Source organism: Haplochromis burtoni, unplaced genomic scaffold, assembly GCF_018398535.1.
Source record: "Haplochromis burtoni strain Fernald_Lab_line unplaced genomic scaffold, NCSU_Asbu1 Contig_54, whole genome shotgun sequence".
Taxonomy (NCBI): Eukaryota; Metazoa; Chordata; class Actinopteri; order Cichliformes; family Cichlidae; genus Haplochromis; species Haplochromis burtoni.
In genome coordinates, this window is record NW_024582415.1 from 352,153 (window position 1) to 371,021 (window position 18,869).

The 18,869-nt window shown below is 39.1% G+C and overlaps 2 protein-coding genes across 2 annotated transcripts; both read left to right on the plus strand.

Annotated features, from left to right (window-relative positions):
- Nucleotides 1-2,111: 2,111 nt before the first annotated feature.
- plpp5 (phospholipid phosphatase 5) lies at nt 2,112-8,997 on the plus strand (the record flags this gene model as incomplete). Its single annotated transcript, XM_005924376.3, is given in 7 exon segments — nt 2,112-2,778; nt 2,874-2,982; nt 3,962-4,052; nt 4,167-4,230; nt 4,318-4,442; nt 4,898-5,068; nt 6,083-8,997. Coding segments are annotated over 7 exon segments (801 nt in total). The 3' UTR covers nt 6,253-8,997.
- A 2,165-nt stretch (nt 8,998-11,162) lies between these two features.
- cdc45 (CDC45 cell division cycle 45 homolog (S. cerevisiae)) lies at nt 11,163-18,500 on the plus strand. The gene is made up of 18 exons (XM_005924379.2): nt 11,163-11,452; nt 11,563-11,622; nt 12,013-12,105; nt 12,352-12,489; nt 13,511-13,657; nt 13,754-13,812; nt 13,898-13,946; nt 14,042-14,103; nt 14,193-14,243; nt 15,765-15,884; nt 15,997-16,128; nt 16,220-16,318; nt 16,399-16,560; nt 16,661-16,799; nt 16,881-16,964; nt 17,076-17,194; nt 17,716-17,792; nt 18,174-18,500. The coding sequence occupies exons 1-18, from the start codon at nt 11,402-11,404 to the stop codon at nt 18,236-18,238; spliced, it is 1,707 nt and encodes a 568-aa protein (XP_005924441.1). The 5' UTR covers nt 11,163-11,401; the 3' UTR covers nt 18,239-18,500.
- Nucleotides 18,501-18,869: the final 369 nt, after the last annotated feature.

Sequence of the window (18,869 nt, forward strand, 5' to 3'; positions counted from 1 at the left end):
GTTTCTGTTTAGTTTTATTTACTTATATTAATCTTGCTCTGGAGAATTATCGGGGCAATTATTTTTAAGTGTGTATTTTAATGAACTTTACCTTCTTGGTAACTGGTCCGGGACAACCATACAATGAGTGAAATGCTATTTCTCCTACCTCAATGTGCGGTAAAAACATATTAACAGGCAAAACACATAAAAATCCTAGAAATATAAACTGGGAAGCTTTGAATGGATGAGTATTTAATAAGTGGAGCTAAACTTATGCAAAAAGTGAAATATTTTACGAAGACGCAGCAGTAAAGAAACAAACATTTAGGCAATAAATCATGCAGACATCTTCTGTAACCTCTAGGTGGCCATTCGTAATGTGACGTGGCTTCTTGCATCCCACGTGTCAAGCAGGAAAAACTGATCTACGACAACTTCCGGTTTACAAAACATCAAGAAAATGTTTTTCTCCTTTGGAACGAACGTGGATCACCGTGAAGCATTTATATCATGAGTACATTACAACCCCCCATCCGAAAAAAAGTAAACGAAAAAAAAAAAAAATCAAAACAGCAGAAAAGAATTGTCCATCGAAAATTACTGAATTAACACTTTTATACCTTGATTAAAAATCACATGTTACTAAATAACACACAGGGAAAAAGTAATAAACTGTCACCATACCTCAGTTTTATAATTGCTGGCCATCTTTTTAATATACTTTTTAAAAAATGTACACAGTGAACTACACAATCGCAATTCTTCACTACAACTCGCTTTTTTAAAATCAATCTATCTATCTATCTATCTATCTATCTATCTATCTATCTATCTATCTATCTATCTATCTATCTGGAGTACGACGGGACTTTGAGCCGCATTTAACTTAACACTTTAATTTTTAAGGCTTTTATTTTGACAGCTCACACCAGACGCGCGTGCGGTGTTCGTTAGCTTCACGCAGCGCTCCTTCTCCTCCTCCTCCGTGACATCCCTGTTTCTCTCAAATCTAAGAATGCGCGACTTACACCTTCGGTAGACACAGAAGAGTTAGGGGCCTGCTTTATGTTACAAGAAGAGTAAACTATGAGGATAAAGAGGTAAAGAACAGCTTCCGGTTTAAGGTTAGTAGTATTAATTTTTGTCAATTTGCTTGACAACGCGGAAATTCGGCCAGATGTCTATGGTGACAGATGTTGCTAGCTCAGCTTAGCTTAGTCTGCTAACGTATACTTTGTACCGATCACTTAAATAATCATTTTCCTCTGTACCGACGGCACTGATCATAATTCAATGCGTTTATGTTATATCCGGTCAAATGGAACCTCTTTAATATATAGAGCATCTGGAAGTGGAGGGCACAGTTGCAGCATGTTGGCCTTTATGCCAGATTTTAGACGTGGTCAGTGTAAATACTGATGTAAACTGCCTTTTTATCTTTACCTGTATTTATCTGTGCGAACATACGATGTGTAAAGAGGGGGAGTCATCAATTTTATTTTATTTTTTGCATTTCTTTTAAAATAATAAGCTCAAACAGGCGCATTTGGCATCGTTTTGCCTGTGATTTCAAATGAATGGTGCACTCATGTATTTATTAATTACAAGATTATTTTCTCCTCCTTTAGACCAACACCAGATGTTAAGTGTCAAGATCATTTTACATACACCCCATTTTTATGGAGTCCCTTAAGATAGAGTTGTTTTTAACCTTGTGCAAATCAAGTTATTTGGCTTTTGAGAGCATTTTATTGTGGACACAAGTTACACAACGGTTTTTATCTTGTGCAAACAAGTTATTTATCTCTTCGAGCAAGTGATTATCTTAATCAAACAAGTAATAAGATAAAAAAAAATATCACCTTACAGGACTTAGTGGGCTCCATATATTTACTGTAGTACAGCGTTTATATTTGCTGTTTTTCTGTATATAGGATGTATAAATAATGTAAGTAGCTTTGCTTTAATGGTGATTATTTTGAGAAACTTGGAATTGTTACCTTTCGTGTGACGTTTCATGCCCTCATTTTGGTAAACGGGGTTATCTTTTAACTTAATTTCAAACGACGGGTGGTTGAACTGGAGGTGGTAGAGTTAAGATTTTTATTGGGAGTGATGGAATGGATTAGAAATGAGTACATCAGAGGGGCAACTCAGGTTGAGTGTTTGGAGATAAAGTTAGGGGTTAGACCGAGATGATTTGGGCATTTGCAGAGGAGGAATAGTGAACATACTGGACAAAGGATGTTGAAGATGTAGCTGCCATGCAGGAGGAAAAGAGAAATACTTCAAAGGAATTTTCATGGGTGTAGTCAAGGAAATTTGGTGTGATAGAGGAGGATAGTAAGGATAAGGGGAGATGGAGGCAGGTGATTGGCTGTAGATGTTAAGGTTAAAACTAGACTTACAGCCCAAAACATTAACCAGTATCACCAGGAGGTGCCCAGGAAATAACTGTACCACATCAACAGAATAAAGCAGAATAACTTCAGCTGTTTGTAATGCACATACTTGTAACTAAAGTATTTTGCATAAATCACTGAAACTATTTAAAAAAAAAAAATCAATAATCTTCTCATCTATTTAGGTTTCATTGTTTTTCTTTCAACATCTAAATTAAAGTAAAACTAAATCTCAGCTCTCCATTGTCTTTAGTCCCAGTTAAGTTAAAAGATGGTGGAGTGAAGATGTTTGCTGTTGACTGACGTCCACTCCGAGAAACAAAATGAAGAGGAGGCTGCTGCGTGGTTTCCTGTCGGAAATTTCCATCCGGCTGGCGCTGTTGGTGGTGTTCCTGTAAGTTATCCCTGGGACAAGCACAACATCTGAATGCAAGCATTTTGTTTTATTGTGGGCAAACACCACCTTAACACCATTTGTGCTTTGCTCAGTGTGACGGAGCAGCTTCCTCCTTTCTACCGTGAGATCCAGGCAGAGGAGATGTGGCTGTATAAATTCCACCGCGTGGAGAGGGACCATGTACCCACCTCTCTTATGTTTGTGAGTATAGCTGTTTGATAAACTGGAATAAATAAAATCCCTCTGGTCATTTTTGTACTTTATTAGAACACGTTAACTTTCTGCTGTTTTGTAGGATCATTGTAAAGTTTCTTTTTAGGACCTTAACTCCCATAAGTTCATATTTCTGTGAGAAAAAATATTCATAATATATCATAACTCTCTGGATTTTTATTAGCTTTAAAATTAAACCGCATGATGGTTAATTTACATATTAAATGAACATCTTGTCTTTTTAGTTTGGATATGTTTTGATGCACATCAAGAACGTAGCTATATGATCATGAAAATCTTTTGTTTACAGTTGTTGTTTGTTCTGATGACGTAGAGTTAATATTTACTGAGTGTGACTGAGTTCTCACAGGGGAAATCACTTTAAAAAAGTCCAACACGTGGACAAAATCGTAAAGTCCCCCTGTGACTCCAGAGGGGAGTTTTGAGACGTTTGATAAACTGGCTCAAAAATTTTAGAGGCGTGGAGTGTGGAGAAGAAATAAGTTTATCCAGTTTAACCAGTCTTGATTTCCTTAAAAACGGCTGGTCTATTATCCTGAAAGTTTTAGGAGTCCTAAAACATCAGCATAGGACGAAAGCTGTACTGCACAATGGGGTATTTGATATGTCCAATAATATGATTTTGAAAATGGTCTAAAAGGTCCTAGCAGCAAAAAATAAATAAAACTATGCAGAAATCTAGTTTAATTACCCAAAAACAGCCCCATGTTTTTAAATTCTACCAGTAAGCATATTTATGAGTTATAAGTAAATCACCCACCATACAGCAGGTGTTGTTAAAGGGGTAAACTTTCCATAGAGGCTGTAAATGTGCTTTTCACTGCTGTAACGTTAGACTTTTTAATATTGAATCTGTGGAGAGTTTTGTGTGTGTGTGTCCAGTCTCAGATGGAGAGGATTTACAATTATTATTGTTATGATCTCCTCTTTTGTTGATCTGTTACAGAGTGTGGCGGTTTGCACCCCGCTGATTGTAATCCTGGCTTTCACCTTCCTGAATAAGTTGGAGCGTGGTGATCTGAAGGAAGCCTCACTGGGTAGGAAACTCGTGCAAAAGAGCTTTTTGGTTTGTCGCATTTAAATGTGTGGGCTGGCTTTTTGAGTTGATTTGTCTTTTTCATGATTCAGTTCTGTTTCCCCCTGTCATCCAGCTGTGACTCTGACTCTAGTGCTGAACGGAGTTTTCACCAATGTCATCAAACTTGTAGTTGGCAGGTAAGCATGTTACATTACATAGCACATTCAACTTTAACCAGAAGCTCCACATTTGTCCTCCATGTTCATTCTGTGTCACATCCTCAGGCCACGACCAGACTTCTTCTACCGCTGTTTCCCAGACGGTCAGATGAATCTGGAGCTGCGATGCAGTGGTGACCCAGATGTCATCATGGAAGGCAGAAAGAGCTTTCCCAGCGGGCATTCTTCCTGTAAGAGGCTGTTATGGTCAATTATGGCTGCAGAGCTGGTACATTTTCATCAGCAGGCAACAAGAAAAGTAAATGGAGGCACAGAGTGAGGCAGGGGGGCGTATATCTCAATGCACATGTATCCAAGTGTGTAATAGCCTTTAGGCTCTTATTTCATTGTTAGACTCATGCCTGAGTTATAGTACTGCCTTAAATCTATGAACATAAAAAAAAATCAGAAATGCAACTACACATCTCGGTGAGGTAGACTTCCGCAGCTGAAGTCTCTCTGCCCTTTCAAGAAAAGGAACTGTATGAGATTTTTCAGCCTCTTAATAGCAGAGTAGTGCAGACCACATCATTAACTGGTGGGGCTTCAGTGCAGTGCTATAATTTCAGCTCTGATTTCCCATTTTGTGGCATAAAACTTCCTCTGGCTCTATTTCATCCCTTCCGTTCTTTCTCTTTCGTTGCAGTTGCCTTTGCAGGTTTGGGCTTCACAGCGCTCTACATTGCAGGAAAGCTGCGCTGCTTCACAGCAGCGGGCCAAGGCCGAGCGTGGCGGCTGTGTGCCTTCCTCACTCCTTTACTCATTGCAGCTGTGATCGCCCTCTCCAGAACCTGCGACTACAAACACCACTGGCAAGGTCTGTTAAATTTGCTTGGTCTGAACACTGCAAAATAAGTAATTGGCTTTTTTAGCTGACAAATTTTGGGTACTATTTTAAAGACAAATCTCTATCAAACGCTTTTATTTATGAAGGTTATCCAGACTTAGCTGTCTGTATGCGAAAACGTAATTAGCCCCTTGTTAAGTTATGAATTAACTTGGTGAACAGTGGTGAACCTTCCCAGGAGTGGCCAGCCTACCAAAATTACTCCAAGATTGCATCAATGACTCATTGAAAAAGGTCACAAAAGAACCCAGACAAACATCTAAGGATGTCTCTGGCAAGGAGAAAACCAACGCTGACCAAAAAGGACACAAAGTCTCATCTCACATTTGCCAAAAACACTTCTTGATGATCCCCAAGATTTATGTGAAAATATTCTGTGACAGTCGTGATTTTGACATTTTTGAGTCCCATTAAATCTTGAATAAAACTAACAGAGCATTTAGTAAAAAGAACGTCATAACAACAGTTAAACATGGTGGTGGTAGTGTGATGGTCTGGGGCTGCGTCAGGACCTTCACAACTTGTTGCAACTGATGGAAGCATGAATTCTGCTCTCTATCAGAAAATGTGAAAAAGGGAAGGTTTTGGAATGACCTACTCAGAATCTGGATTAAAACTGATTCACATCTGTCGCATGACCTTAAACAGGCTCCTCATCATTGAAAACCCTTCAATATGACTTAATTACAATTCTCCATAGAAGAGTGGGGCACATCACCTCCACAGCAATGTGAAAGACTCATTGTCAGTTATCATACATGTTTGATTGCAGTTCTTGCTGTGAAGGGTGGCAGCTTAGGTTTACGGGCAATGACTTTTTCACACAGGGCCAGGTAGGTTTGGGTAACTTATCACATTTGCATGATGAACCCAGGTGCTTGTGTTAGTTATGTCCATATATAGTGTATAATACTGCATAATGTAAATAAGGGACTAATTTAGCAAAAGTTCTTATCCGTGTTGTTATGTGTCTCCTTTATGCAGATGTGCTGGTGGGGTCTCTGCTGGGTCTCGCCTTCGCCTGGCTGTGCTACAGGCAGCACTACCCTCCCCTTCGGGACCCAGACTGCCACAGACCTCTGCGTCACAGAGAGACTGTTCCTGCCGCACAGGAGCGCAAGCTGGCCAACTCCACCTACATCCTGCCCATGTAGAAAAGCTGTAACTGCATTTTCCTCTTTGCTGGTGTCATTTAAACTGAGTTGCACAGTAATCCATGTAATACTGTTTTTTCACTCTTTAGGGCTGGGCAGCATATCGGTATTTAAGTTGATCATTAATCATTGTCTATGTATTCTCTGGGTTTTCTTTTTGTAGAGGGAGACATGATACACAGTTTCTTTTCTGGAATGAATTTGCATCAATTACCGATTCAAATTTTCTCCTACATTGTTTCTGAAACCCTTGAGAGCTACACTAGCACATTAGCAGGTGTCTTTCTAGTCCCGTAATTACCCAGCAAACAGGTCAAAAGAGGTCGCAGTACGACCACAAAAACTAAACCGTAGACAGACGTATGTCAGTGTTGTCTCAACGCAGAATAGAGGCAAGGTCAGACAGCCTCTTGTAAAGTGAGGAATAACAAATCGGGTTACTGCAAAAACACTTTATATTTTTACAGTTTTCTGCATCTAAACTGTATTTCATTTGTGGCACAGTGAAGTTTATGCATTGAACTTTTACAATTATCTCCTCCCTGTCCTTGATGTCAGTGTCATAGACTCAGGAACGCTCAGGAAAAGAAAGAGGTCACACGACATGATTATTTTTTCTCCTGATTCCTCCTCTCGAGACACTTTTTTGTTTTATTCTCATCAATAAGGAGATAGTGGGGAAAAAAAATCTTGAACACAAGCTTTCTCTTACCAGAAAGTCTAACAATGATGTCCGGTAACCTCATGTATTTTTCCAACTGTGACTTGACGTCTGAAAATTCCGCTGTGACAGTTATTCAGTATTGAAATGTTTGCTGGGTACAGATGGGGTATCTCATTATCATGATGCTGTTCTCCAGCCCAGCTCTGCACACTCTGTGTATTGTGCCTATAGATCACATACTTTACTCACAACAGCTGAGCAGGTTATCTACACAGCCACTGTACAAACAGTCCACCACTCATCAGTCTCTGGCTCAGCTGCTGTGAAAGAGTTTCTCATGTGAGAATCACTTTGTGATTGTTTTGTAAACTTGCAACTTTGTAAAGACGCAGGATTGAGGCTTAAAGGGAAGCTAACCGCACTCTGAGGTTCATTTCTGTGCATAGACGCCTCCTCTGGTGAGAAGAATCGAAACTCAATGCCTGAGGATTTTTCACCATCTGTTTCAGTCTTTGTGGTTTTAGAGCTGGCTCAGGCTTAAACAAACACTGGGAGCAAACATCAGCTTGTTAGGGGTCAAAGTCCTTGACTGTCCTTTCTGTTCACAGATCAAAATAGCACAAACACACCTAGTAAAACCTCAGAGAAACATGTTATGACATGATGACACAGACAGTAAGATGTGATTAAATGATCCAGTGTAATGGAACTTTTGAGCTTAGATGCTACTGACCACCAGACCATGTCTCTCTTGGGGTTACTGGGTAAAACTGCATCTGTCATGATGCCTGTTATAGCATATCACAACACTAAGATACTTTGTGGTAAACATTTTGTTGTTTTTGATAAGGAATTGGGTAAAGACACAGGATTGTCTTTGTTATACCTGCAAATTAAGAATGTGAAATTAACTTTATGCTGCCATAAAGTGCAGTGGCAGCAACAGCCTTTCAGTTTAAACAGCCTGGCTTGATGTTGGCTGGTCCCACGATTAAATCATAGCTAACAACGAGTTAAATATTACTTTGACTTTCCCATCTTTTCTGTGGTGTTTTGATGCTTTGATGATGTAAAACTTTGAAAAAAAAAGTCAATACTTTATAGGTAAAACCTTCTTAAATTGCTGAGCACTGTTGTTAAAACAAAAGTGCAATTAATAGGGACTATTTTCAGCTGCGGATGAATACACATATAACATTCCAGTAGTTTTTGGACAGCAGTGAAGCTCTGTGGCACAGAGGAAAACAGTATTTGTTTTGCTTTTGAGCATATATTGGGTTTAGTGATTAAAAGTATATAACACCTCCAAGTGATTCTGTTAAATGAACTTTCAGGAGTGCAAACAACTAAGCACTCCTCTTGCATTTAAAGCCAAGTTCACGTAAACACATTGATCACGCTTATTTATTTTTACTTTATCGAATGCTTTAAAACTTTGTCTTCCTATAATATATGTTCAATGTTTCCATTTATTGATTTTTAAAAAAAAAAAAAAACTTCTCTGTAAAAAGTCCTCCATGATATTAACATCCTGATGTAGCAGTGCTGCTTTACGCTTCTCAGTTTTTCCAGTGCCTGCTTTGCTTTAAATGATAAAGTCATCTCTGGTGTAACAGGACAGCTCAGCCAATCACGTTATTCCAAGTCACCGTAACTGTAAAGCGAGTTAAACGAGTCTTCTCAGGCTTACTGTAGATGGGGTACTGTAGGTACTGTTTTAACCTCTCCAGGCGATGGTGCTACCCTCCCAGTGCTCCTGCTGGCCAGGTTTTTCTCTCCAGCATGTAAACTCATCGATCGTAATTTGAGACATTTAACGCTACAATTTGTGGTTTGGGCGTATTTTGAGTTTTTATTTATTTAATGTATATTTTTTTCTGTTTGTGTGTTGAACCGGCAAAAGTTTTGCACGGTTAACCCAAGCATAAAAGCAGCTGGATCTCAGTGGTTACAGACCAAACTTGGCATAAAGAAAGCGGATAATTTTTGTGCCTTTGTTTACTATGTTCCTCTCAGTTCATGAATGAAGTGTATGCTGCATGTTATGGTGTATGCTCTCTGTCATGTAACCTTTTTTTTTTTCCTTCCTGAATCTACGTTTTGTTTGTTTGATTGTTTCCAGTGTATTCACTTGTAAACAAACTACACAGTGAATATGGCATGCTGCATTTTTTTTAACCTCAGAAAGAAACGTGTCATTTCTTTTTACTTAGTGGATTAATTGTTGGTGGAGTCAAAAGTGAAGACGTGTGTGGATAATGTCAAATTTTTTTTTAAAAATGAGACAAGAGGAGAGAAATCGTATCTGAATTTCTTTGACAGATGTTTTGGGGGTACTTGTTTACTTTTTGGGGAATGCAGGAGTTTACTTGAATTTTTAATATTTGTAACTTTAGAAGTGGTTAGGATGAAAATGGGAGCAAAGTTGTGGGTAAACTTTGAAGGTATGACTCACCCTGAAGTCGGACATACAAATTTTTCCTCCGGCCTGTAGTGCTGTCTATAATCTTAAATAAAATGGAGCTAAATGTCCATAGTAAAAGAGAAAAATCGGAATTTTAAAATGTATTTTGAGGAACTCTAAGCAACAGGATTCAAGCACCCTAAAGGCAAAAACATTTCTACAGCTGATTTCTCCCAATCTGACCAACTCGTACTAGAATTGTCTTGATGAATAAACAAGGAAAAATCTGTAAGTTCGATTTTTGGGGTGAACTGTCTCTTTAAGGCAAAAAAAAAAAGGTCATTAGGCTGCTGCTTTTTCATAAAATCATGCATGTTTCACACATATTTTTTTGCCTCCATCCATTCTATTAATTTATGTAATTTCAGGGCATTCAGAGTGATGTTGGGGGATTCTGCCGAGACTTTCCTGTTTGCTTTGTTCATGCCATGATCGTACAGCTCATTCTGCTTATGTGCTGTTTGTGTTGTGATGCTTTTAATGAATCTCCCCATGACACTGAATGATCTCTTGTCCTTTCCATGTTTTCTTTGGAGTCAGCAGTCCTGGTTTTGAGTTTGTATGTGATGATGGATGATTAATAAATGAGGTTAAAACGCATGTGCATATCAAATTATGGCGCACCAGTATTTGTAGATGATGTATTGGGAGGTAATCTCCCGGACATTGTATGTATTTACATATTGTGTGTGGTAATAATTCAGATTTTTAAACCTCTAATCAAAACTGTAACCTGTGCCACCTCTCTTTTTGTAGTTTTTCACCTATTATAATCAAACTGAAGCATGTAGTTCTGCTGGAAATTATTTTAATGTATTTCAAGTAATGACTTCGCAGGGTAATGGACAGTTGGTGGGTGGATAGTTTAGCAGACGTTAGGGTGTGTAAATCAGATTCAGGTGGTGACACAAATAAACAATTGAACGCACCTTTTTTTTTAAATAATAGAATTCAGTTCAACTTGTTTTGTGAGTTTGCAGGAGAAGTTTTCTTTCAAGGCCTTTTGCCAGACAAGCTCATGAGATACATTTATATACTATTCAAGTGGAAAGGGGTTGGGCAAAATCCTTTCCAATATGTTTTAATCTAAATCAAGTACTTTTTAAAATTTCAGTCTATAACAGCTTTTATCATTAAAGTCTAAAAATGTGTGATTAATGCCACTTTTATAGCTATGCCAATGAAAACATCTTGTACATACTTGTAAAGTGTGTGTCACTACTGCGCTCCAGGTTTACATGAATACATTTATACTTGGTTAAGTGAACCTCTCATATAAATTCACACAATTTCTGTTATTGTAACCACACAGTGGAAAACTACAATTTTGTGAATGTGTGAAGTGTGTGCACAAGTCATTGTTTTAGCATTTTTACAGTTAGACTTAAAACAGTATGGTACAGAAATCATAGTTAACTCTGTGAGGTTTTTGTGTTTTTTATTAAATTGTTTTCCTATGTCTTTGCAGTCAGGGAATAAACAAAATAATCATTCTGACACACAGAAAACTGATTAGATCTTTCTCCAAAATATAGAGGTAGAGAGAGGTTACCATCTATAATTGTTTATATTATTATAAATTCACCATTCAGGTAATATAAATGTAAACACTAATGTTAAAATAATATTGCGTTCTTAATAAAGTCTAAAGGAGTTTACACATATTATAAAAACATCGTTATGACATTTAAATAAATTAATAAATATTTCAAAATCGATATAAATAAAGCTATAACTTTATTTCAGCTCTCTTTAGTTCCAGTACTGCTTTGTTTCCTCAACCTGGTAGGCGGGACTTCCAGCGTTGACGTTGCTGATTTTCTTCTATCTGATTGGTCGGGAGTGACGTGTAGATTTGGCGCCACATTTCCAACAGGGAACAGAGCGGCATCGCTGTGTATGTATTGTCAAAGCTCCGAGCCTGACAGCAAGCCAAAATAACCCGCAGTTTATGCCACCCCAGGGTGATTCGATTAGGCTCGTCTTATTTTAATAGTTTTAATCGACTGACTTCTCTGAAAATGTTCATCGCAGACATAAGAAAAGATTTTTATGAAGTTGTCGCCAACCAGGTAAGGCTAACTCTAACATTAGCCAACATTGCCTAGCAGCTAGGAAACTTAACATCTGAAATCGCAAACTGAAATCGCTTACATTATAAACCTTCTCGTGCTACTTACAGAGAGTCGTGCTCCTGGTGGCACCAGACATTGACGCTCTCTGCGCCTGTAAAATACTGCAGGTAAGACAATAAAATGTTAGCAAGCGGCAGCTCCTGTAGCCTTTGCGTGCACAGTTTTTGACTGTTTTTCCACTGTTGTTTTGCCTCTCTTGTTCTAGTGGCTTTTGTGCATGATGACGAACATTTGCGCTCTTAAACTAAGGTCATTGTAGAGGGTAAACAGAGAGCATGCTGATTAAATACTTCCAGTTATTATGGACTTTCGGACACCCAACCGTACTGTCATAATGGGGAGGTTACCATCTGTTCATGCATTAACTGGGAATATTTAAAAGTACTGACAGTAGGTTTCAGTAAGTGCTGTTGCGGTTTATGGAGCTTTTTTGACTTTTACTGTGTTCAGAGTAATTATAAGCTGATGTAAACACTGACTGTTTGTGTCTTCACTAGGCCTTGTTTCACTGTGACCAGATCCAGTATACACTTGTGCCAGTTACAGGCTGGCAGGACCTTGGCACTGCCTTCCTTGAACACAAAGAGCAGGTATACTTAAATAAGACCAGAAGGCTGTGCTGTAAAGCGAGATTGACGTTAACACGTTATTTCAAGCCAGTATGAAGGTGCTTTTAGCTTTTTGAGATCACCATGGAAACCTTTGCTTTTTTATGCGTTTCTGCTTGAGAACCTGAAGTGGAAAGCTTTGTAGTACACTACTCTGAGCCTGCACATGAATATATGACAGTAAACACTGAACCTTATATATTGTGTTGACTGATTTTTGTGCTGCAGTTTCGATACTTTGTTCTCATCAACTGCGGAGCAAATGTTGACCTCCTTGAGATGCTGCAGCCAGATGATGACTCCATCTTCTTCATCTGTGACACTCACCGGCCTGTAGATGTGGTCAATGTCTACAATGATACCCAGGTGATGTGCAATGGTTTGCTCATTCGGGCTATATCCCCACTAATAAGTTCACATAGGTTCACAGGCTAGGGTCTACCCCACAGAGCCTCAGAGTAGCACAGGGATTCACTCAAGGCATGAAGTCTGAGAAGAGAAGGATCAGATGGAGTCAGGCCTGTAAGACTCAGCTCAGTGGCAGAAGTTTGATGAGGATGCGGATGCAATGCTCGACCCTACAGCTAAAGGGGACGTAAAAATGAGGTTTCGAACCACGATGACCATGATAGGGAGCATGATAGTGGAGACGTTTGGAGTGTAAGAAAAAAGAAGGGCCAAGTTGATGCATTATTTTAAAGCAGAAGGGGGAAAAAAACTGTTCTGTATATGTGAATTTAAAAAAACATCTTCTCACATCATCAGTCTCATCAGTTTGTCTCAAGAGCCAAATAACAACACACACATTTCCTCCAATTCTATTTGGCACTGTGTATAATCTGTCCACTGGTATGTGTGTCTTTAACAATATTAACCACTAGTTTGCCTGTAGAGCCAGGCTCTTCAGGTGTTTGTCACCATTGCTTAGTCCACAGGGGAATAGGCAAGATAAAAAATTGTAAAACCTTTACAAGCATCAAAGTCCAAAACTTTAGAAATACTTCTTGTTAAAATAAGTCCAAAATACATGAATCGACCATCTTTGCTCCACATTCTCCCCAGCATGCCGGTGAAGTGCCTAACTAGTTAGGTATAAGATTTTTCTTAATTTCTGTGACTGATAATGTCCAGCGGGCAAAGTTAGCATAGGGGCCTTTAAATATGTAGATAAAGTCTCCTTTTTGCCCATCAAAACTACAGATAGAAGTACTCTTGTGTTATTGTGCTGTACTGTATTTGCAATCTGGTACAAAACATCAAATAGTTCATTATCTTTATGCATTTCACTGTAAACAATGATCCATTTGCACCTGAAGTTCAAGATTAACAATACTCCCACTTGTTTGTGGAAGTGAGCGTTACATTAACTCTGTCTTCTGCTCAACAGATTAAGCTGCTCATCAAACAGGATGACGACCTCAGCGTGCCGTCGTATGACGATATCTTTCGAGATGAAGATGAGGAAGGAGAAGACTCTGGAAATGAGAGCGATGAAGGCTCAGAGCCGTCTGGGAAACGCAGAAGATTTGATGAGGTACGTATTAAACTGAGTCGGTGCTGCCTGCAGGGATGAACTGGTAGCGTGAACTGTAAAGGCTATTACATTGGGGCTGTGGTCCTGTGTTTGCAGGGGGCTGTCGAAAGGAGAATTGAAAGGCAGCGAGCCAAGAGGGAGTGGGAGGCTCGAAGGTGAAGTGTTTTTACTTAGTTGTTTGGTTCTTTCTGTGCACAGCACAACAGTTGAATGCATGCTTACCTTTCATTAATTTCACAGGAGGGAAATCCTGTTTGACTATGAGCAGTATGAATATCACGGCACCTCGGTGAGTTTTGACAACCTCACATAAGTAATATAAGAACATTAATGTTACCTGAATTTCTGAATGAACTCCTGAATTTTAATTTGTTTTCCTGTCAGGCTGCGATGATGTTTTTTGAGCTTGCGTGGGTTTTGACTAAAGATACCAAGGATATGCTGTGGTGAGCTTTCTGAGGAGATCTTTCATGGCAAACAATCTTGAAATACAGTTTATACGGTCTGTTAGATGTGCACTGCTTATTCTTTGCAGGTGGGCCATCATCGGGCTGACAGACCAGTGGGTTCATGATAAAATCACAAAGTAAGGATGCCCTCAGTTTTACAAAACTATTATCAAAACAATTATAAACCAATTTCCCAAAAGCTCAGGACACTGAAAAATGTAAATAAAAGCTGAAAGCAGTTGCTGTCAAACCATTTAAAACCTTAAATCAATCAAAATCTGAGAGTATTTTTTTATTTTATTTTAATGAAAGCATGCAAAGTTTTCATCTTGTACTATGGAAATTTTGAGACTTACTGGCTTGCAAATTACATAAGGTTGATGCTTCTTGGGGCTTTTCTTTTCCAGCTCACTCATAACTCATTTTTTTCTGGGTAAAACTGACTTTTAAGCTCCTTTACACCATCCACTCCAGTTATAAAAATCTGAAGCCAAAATGTCGTTTTTGTCCAGAACCAATTTTAGGCTGTTTAGGTGTTGTGGGATATAACATAATCCCAAAGACAAAACTGCACCAACTTGTCTGTCAAGCTGACAAAACTTCAAAAAGGCTAAACAAGGATCGTGTCACCATGTGAGACAGGTGGCTTTTATATCAGGGGTGTAGAAAAAGCTGAGCCATACTGTTGAAATTGCACAAATTTTCTTACACTGAGATATTGCAATGATTGAATGTGGAGTTACATTTCTTTACACTGACACAAAGGGGAATTTTAGCTGGTGAGGTCCATTTAAAATCAAAGTAAGCTGTTTGTGGCCTGTGATGTAAAATGAGTTTGACATCCCTGGAGAAGATCTCCTTTTTATCCATATTTTGTCTCTGTACGAGATTCCTTCTGTGCTTTTTTGTGGACATAAAAAAAATTTTTTTAATTTTTTAAAAATTTTTTTTTTTTTTTTAATTTTTTTTTTCCCCACATAGTTCTGCACCTGTGATGTTATGAGGGCTCGAAATAAGGTGCCAAATTTTGACCCAATGCTGTGCACTTTGAGTGTCGTGACTCAGTTTGAGTTTAATATATTAAAGTTTAAAAAAAAAAAACATCAGCAGATTCTCATGAAAATTGCTTTCCTTGTCTTACTTGATATATAAAAAAAGAAATCAGTTGCTTAACAAATTGGCCCTCCTGGAGATATTATTGGACTGAAAGCAGACAAGTTCAGCACATGGACTCTTTAGCGATGGAGCCATGCTCGTGCAGAATGTGCTTGAGCACTGACTTACTGAAACGGGGACGATGATGCCTCAGCTGAAGGATGTGTTGTTCGGGAATAATGGATATCACAGATATGTCACTTGGCTATATCATGAGCAGTGTTGCACCCCTCATGCTGAACTGTGCTGGTGACCTGCATCCAAAAAGAGGTTTAAATTGTGACGGTTCAGACCACAGGTTTCCACTTCACCTTTAACCCTTACTGTTCAAATATAATATTTCAAAGATTTACCAGTCATTGCACTTTGGGTTCTGTCTGAAATATAAATACAATGAAACTTTGTGTAAACTGTTCTTTAAAATCACTGCTGATCTCTTTTTTTTCTTTTATATTTTTGCTGAGTTATTTTTTGTCTGCCTCGCTTCTTTTTTTCTTTTTTAGTATGAAGTATGTAACCGACATCGCCACTATGCAGCGACACGTTTCCCGACATAACCACCGAAACGAGGATGAGGAGAACTCGCTCTCCATCGACTGTATGAGGATCTCCTTTGAATACGAGTATCCTTAACTCATCTGCCTTGTTGCCTTTACAGATCTTTATGTTCCACCTGATTTCTGCCACACAATTGCTAAAAATTACTGAAAGTCAGAGCCTTAACTGTCTTTTCAGTCTTCGTCTTACCCTTTACCAGCACTGGTCTCTGTATGAGAGCATTTATAATTCCTGCTACACTTCCTGCAGCTTCAAGCTCTGGACCTTAAATGGCCAAAAGAAACTCCAGGAGTTTTTAGCAGACATGGGGTAAAGTGCTTTCTAATCCATGCTTTGTGTGTTAACAAACTTCCTCTTTTTGTTGAGCCGGAATTTGTTTGAAATAAAATTTGTGTTACAGACTGCCGCTGAAACAAGTGCGTCAGAAATTTAACTCCATGGATATGTCAATCAAAGAAAACCTGAGGGACGTCATTGAGGAGTCCTCCAATAAATACGGGTATGTATTTGAATGGCAAACACTGACTGCTCATCCAGTCTGCTTTTCCCTGTTCTACTCCCATTTCTCCTCTTCATCAGTATGAAGGACATCCGCATCCAGACGTTTGGTGTTCACTTTGGCTTTAAGAACCGCTTCCTGGCCAGCGACATGGTGCACGCAACTGCTGCCTTGCTGGAGAGTGCTGAGAAAGATGACAGCGAGACTGACAACTTCATCAAGGCTCTCGATGCCCTTTCTAGGTGTGCAAAGGAAACGAAGTTCACTCTTCAAAGACTTAATTTGCTCACATTTCCTTTAAAAATGTCGTCTTTTTTTTTTTCTTTTGTTTTCTCTGTGCAGGAGCAACATTGATCGTCTGCATTCGGGTATTGAGCTAGCGAAGAAGAAGCTGATTGCCATCCAGCAAACGGTCGCCAGCTGCATCTGCACCAACCTCATCCTGTCGCAGGGACCCTTCCTCTACTGCTACCTCATGGAGGTGCGAGTGTTTGGATGCCTGAGATGTGCATGCTTTCAATTTTATTTAGCCATATATCCTAGTCACATCCTCTCTTTGTAGGGAACACCTGACGTGAAGCTGTTCTCCAAGCCCATGGCACTAACGCTGCTCTGCAAGTACCTCCTGAAGGCTTTTGTCCATTCGGTGAGTGTCTGAACGCTATCGGGACTGATTCACAATGTAGACGGAGGTTCACTGAAATCATAGTTATTCAAGTCTCTCTGCTCTTTCACTCACGGTGTCTTGGCCAATTAGACGAGAAATAAACGCTGCAAACTGCTCCCGCTCGTCATGGCTGCCCCCAAGGATGTGGAGAAGGGAACTGTCATTGTTGTGGGAATCCCACCAGAGTCTGAGACGTCCGACAAGAAGAAGTAAGTTTCTCAGTTTATGATTTCTCTCCTTCTCAACCTGCATCTCTGGTTAACTTGCTTAGCTGCTTTTTGAAAGAGATCAGAGTCCACAAATCTCAGCAGGACCTAATCTCAACAACTCAGAGCCTGCTGGAGATGTACGGATATAAAAGTTTACCAATGTGAGCTGATTTTTGTCCATGCAATGCTCTAAAAGTCAAAACCAGAGTCTTCAAGTGGTCTCTGAGGTTAATGGTGAGCCTGTGTATGTGATATGTGAGAAGAGTTATAAGTTAGAAGCCTTGCAGCAGCATTCTGAACAACCTGCAGACGTTCCAGGTTCTGTTAAGACGAGCAAATGCTGAATTATAATATTTCAGACACAATTAAATAAAGGCGTGAATATTTTCCAGTTCAGAGCATGACACAGTGGGACTCAAATAACAACTAGTGGCTCTAATTTATTTCCTTTTCACATTTTTCTACCAGTATACAACAATATTGCCTCATTTCCTCCTCTGCGTTTGTGTTTGCCCTTTTAGTTTCTTTGGTCGTGCATTTGAGAAAGCTGCAGAGAGCACGAGCTCCAGGACTCTTCACGACCACTTCGACACTTCAAGTAAGAAACAGTAAAGTGTTGTTTGTTTGGTTTTTTTGCTGCTGTGCAGACAGTCAGTGAATTTGCTCTTGCATGTCTGCAATGTGGCCACTAGGTGGCAGCCTAGTCTTTGTTTAATGTGCAGTCTGTTTGTCTTGCCATTCTCACCCAAACTTTCAGTTGTGATGCTGTTACTCAGGATTTCTAGTTTAATCTGTCATGTCTCATGTGTGAAAGAATATTTTAGAATATTCTGCTCATTCCCATCTAAAATATTTATCCAGTTCACCATCATTTTAAAAATCGCAAGCAAAAAAACTCCTCCCGGGATGTCAGACCGCTGCTGGATGATTTGTCCTGTTGGCATGTTTTTCTTTCTTATCTGTGTTTTTCTTTCTGCAGTAATTGAACTGAAGACTGAAGACAGGAGCAAGTTTCTGGATGCGCTCATCACTCTCCTTTCATGAGAAACTGAAGCTCTCCCAGGGCGACAGATCAGCTGCTGGTCACATGTGTCAGGCGTGTAAAATGTCACCAGCACCAGAACTTTATCCTTGGTTTTGTTTTTTTAAGGTTTTAAGTGGTTTTTATGTGTATATTGTACAGTGTTTTTGTAAATGTGTTGTTTTAAATTTGTCTTTTATTCCTGAATGTGAGAAGTTTTAAGTCATTCACATTTTAAACATGTTTAATAAATCATTTTATATAATGGAGACGCGTTGATTTTTATGCCTTTTTTTATTTTTATATGATCAGGCATTATTAACTTCTTTTTTTTATACTCTTGCAGTATTTAATATTTTTTACCTTATCTAATGTATGACCAGAAAATCCCACATTCCTCACGTGTCATTTGTTGAACTTTTAGCATGTCTTGGCTTCGCTGCGGCCTGAGAGAAGTCAGCTGTTTATCTCAAAGCCCGGCCGGCTTTGCTTTCTTTTTCCTGAGAAGATAAACAAAAAAATTACGTGAGGTAAGTTTTTGTGTAAATTTTGCAGAATGGCAGTTTTGAATGCCAAAATAGTTTTTAGTCTCATATTTGCTGCAGTGGAGGATGTTGAGGTAAACAGTGGTATTGTCAGGAGGGCGTGCACATC

Excerpts from the sequence above, each read along its gene's own strand:
- cdc45 (XM_005924379.2), top strand. The coding sequence starts at position 11,402 with ATGTTCATCGCAGACATAAGAAAAGATTTTTATGAAGTTGTCGCCAAC. Across the intron at positions 14,244-15,764 it reads GTTCATGATAAAATCACAAA|TATGAAGTATGTAACCGACA; the intron begins GTAAGGATGCCC and ends TTTCTTTTTTAG. Across the intron at positions 17,793-18,173 it reads CGACCACTTCGACACTTCAA|TAATTGAACTGAAGACTGAA; the intron begins GTAAGAAACAGT and ends TTCTTTCTGCAG.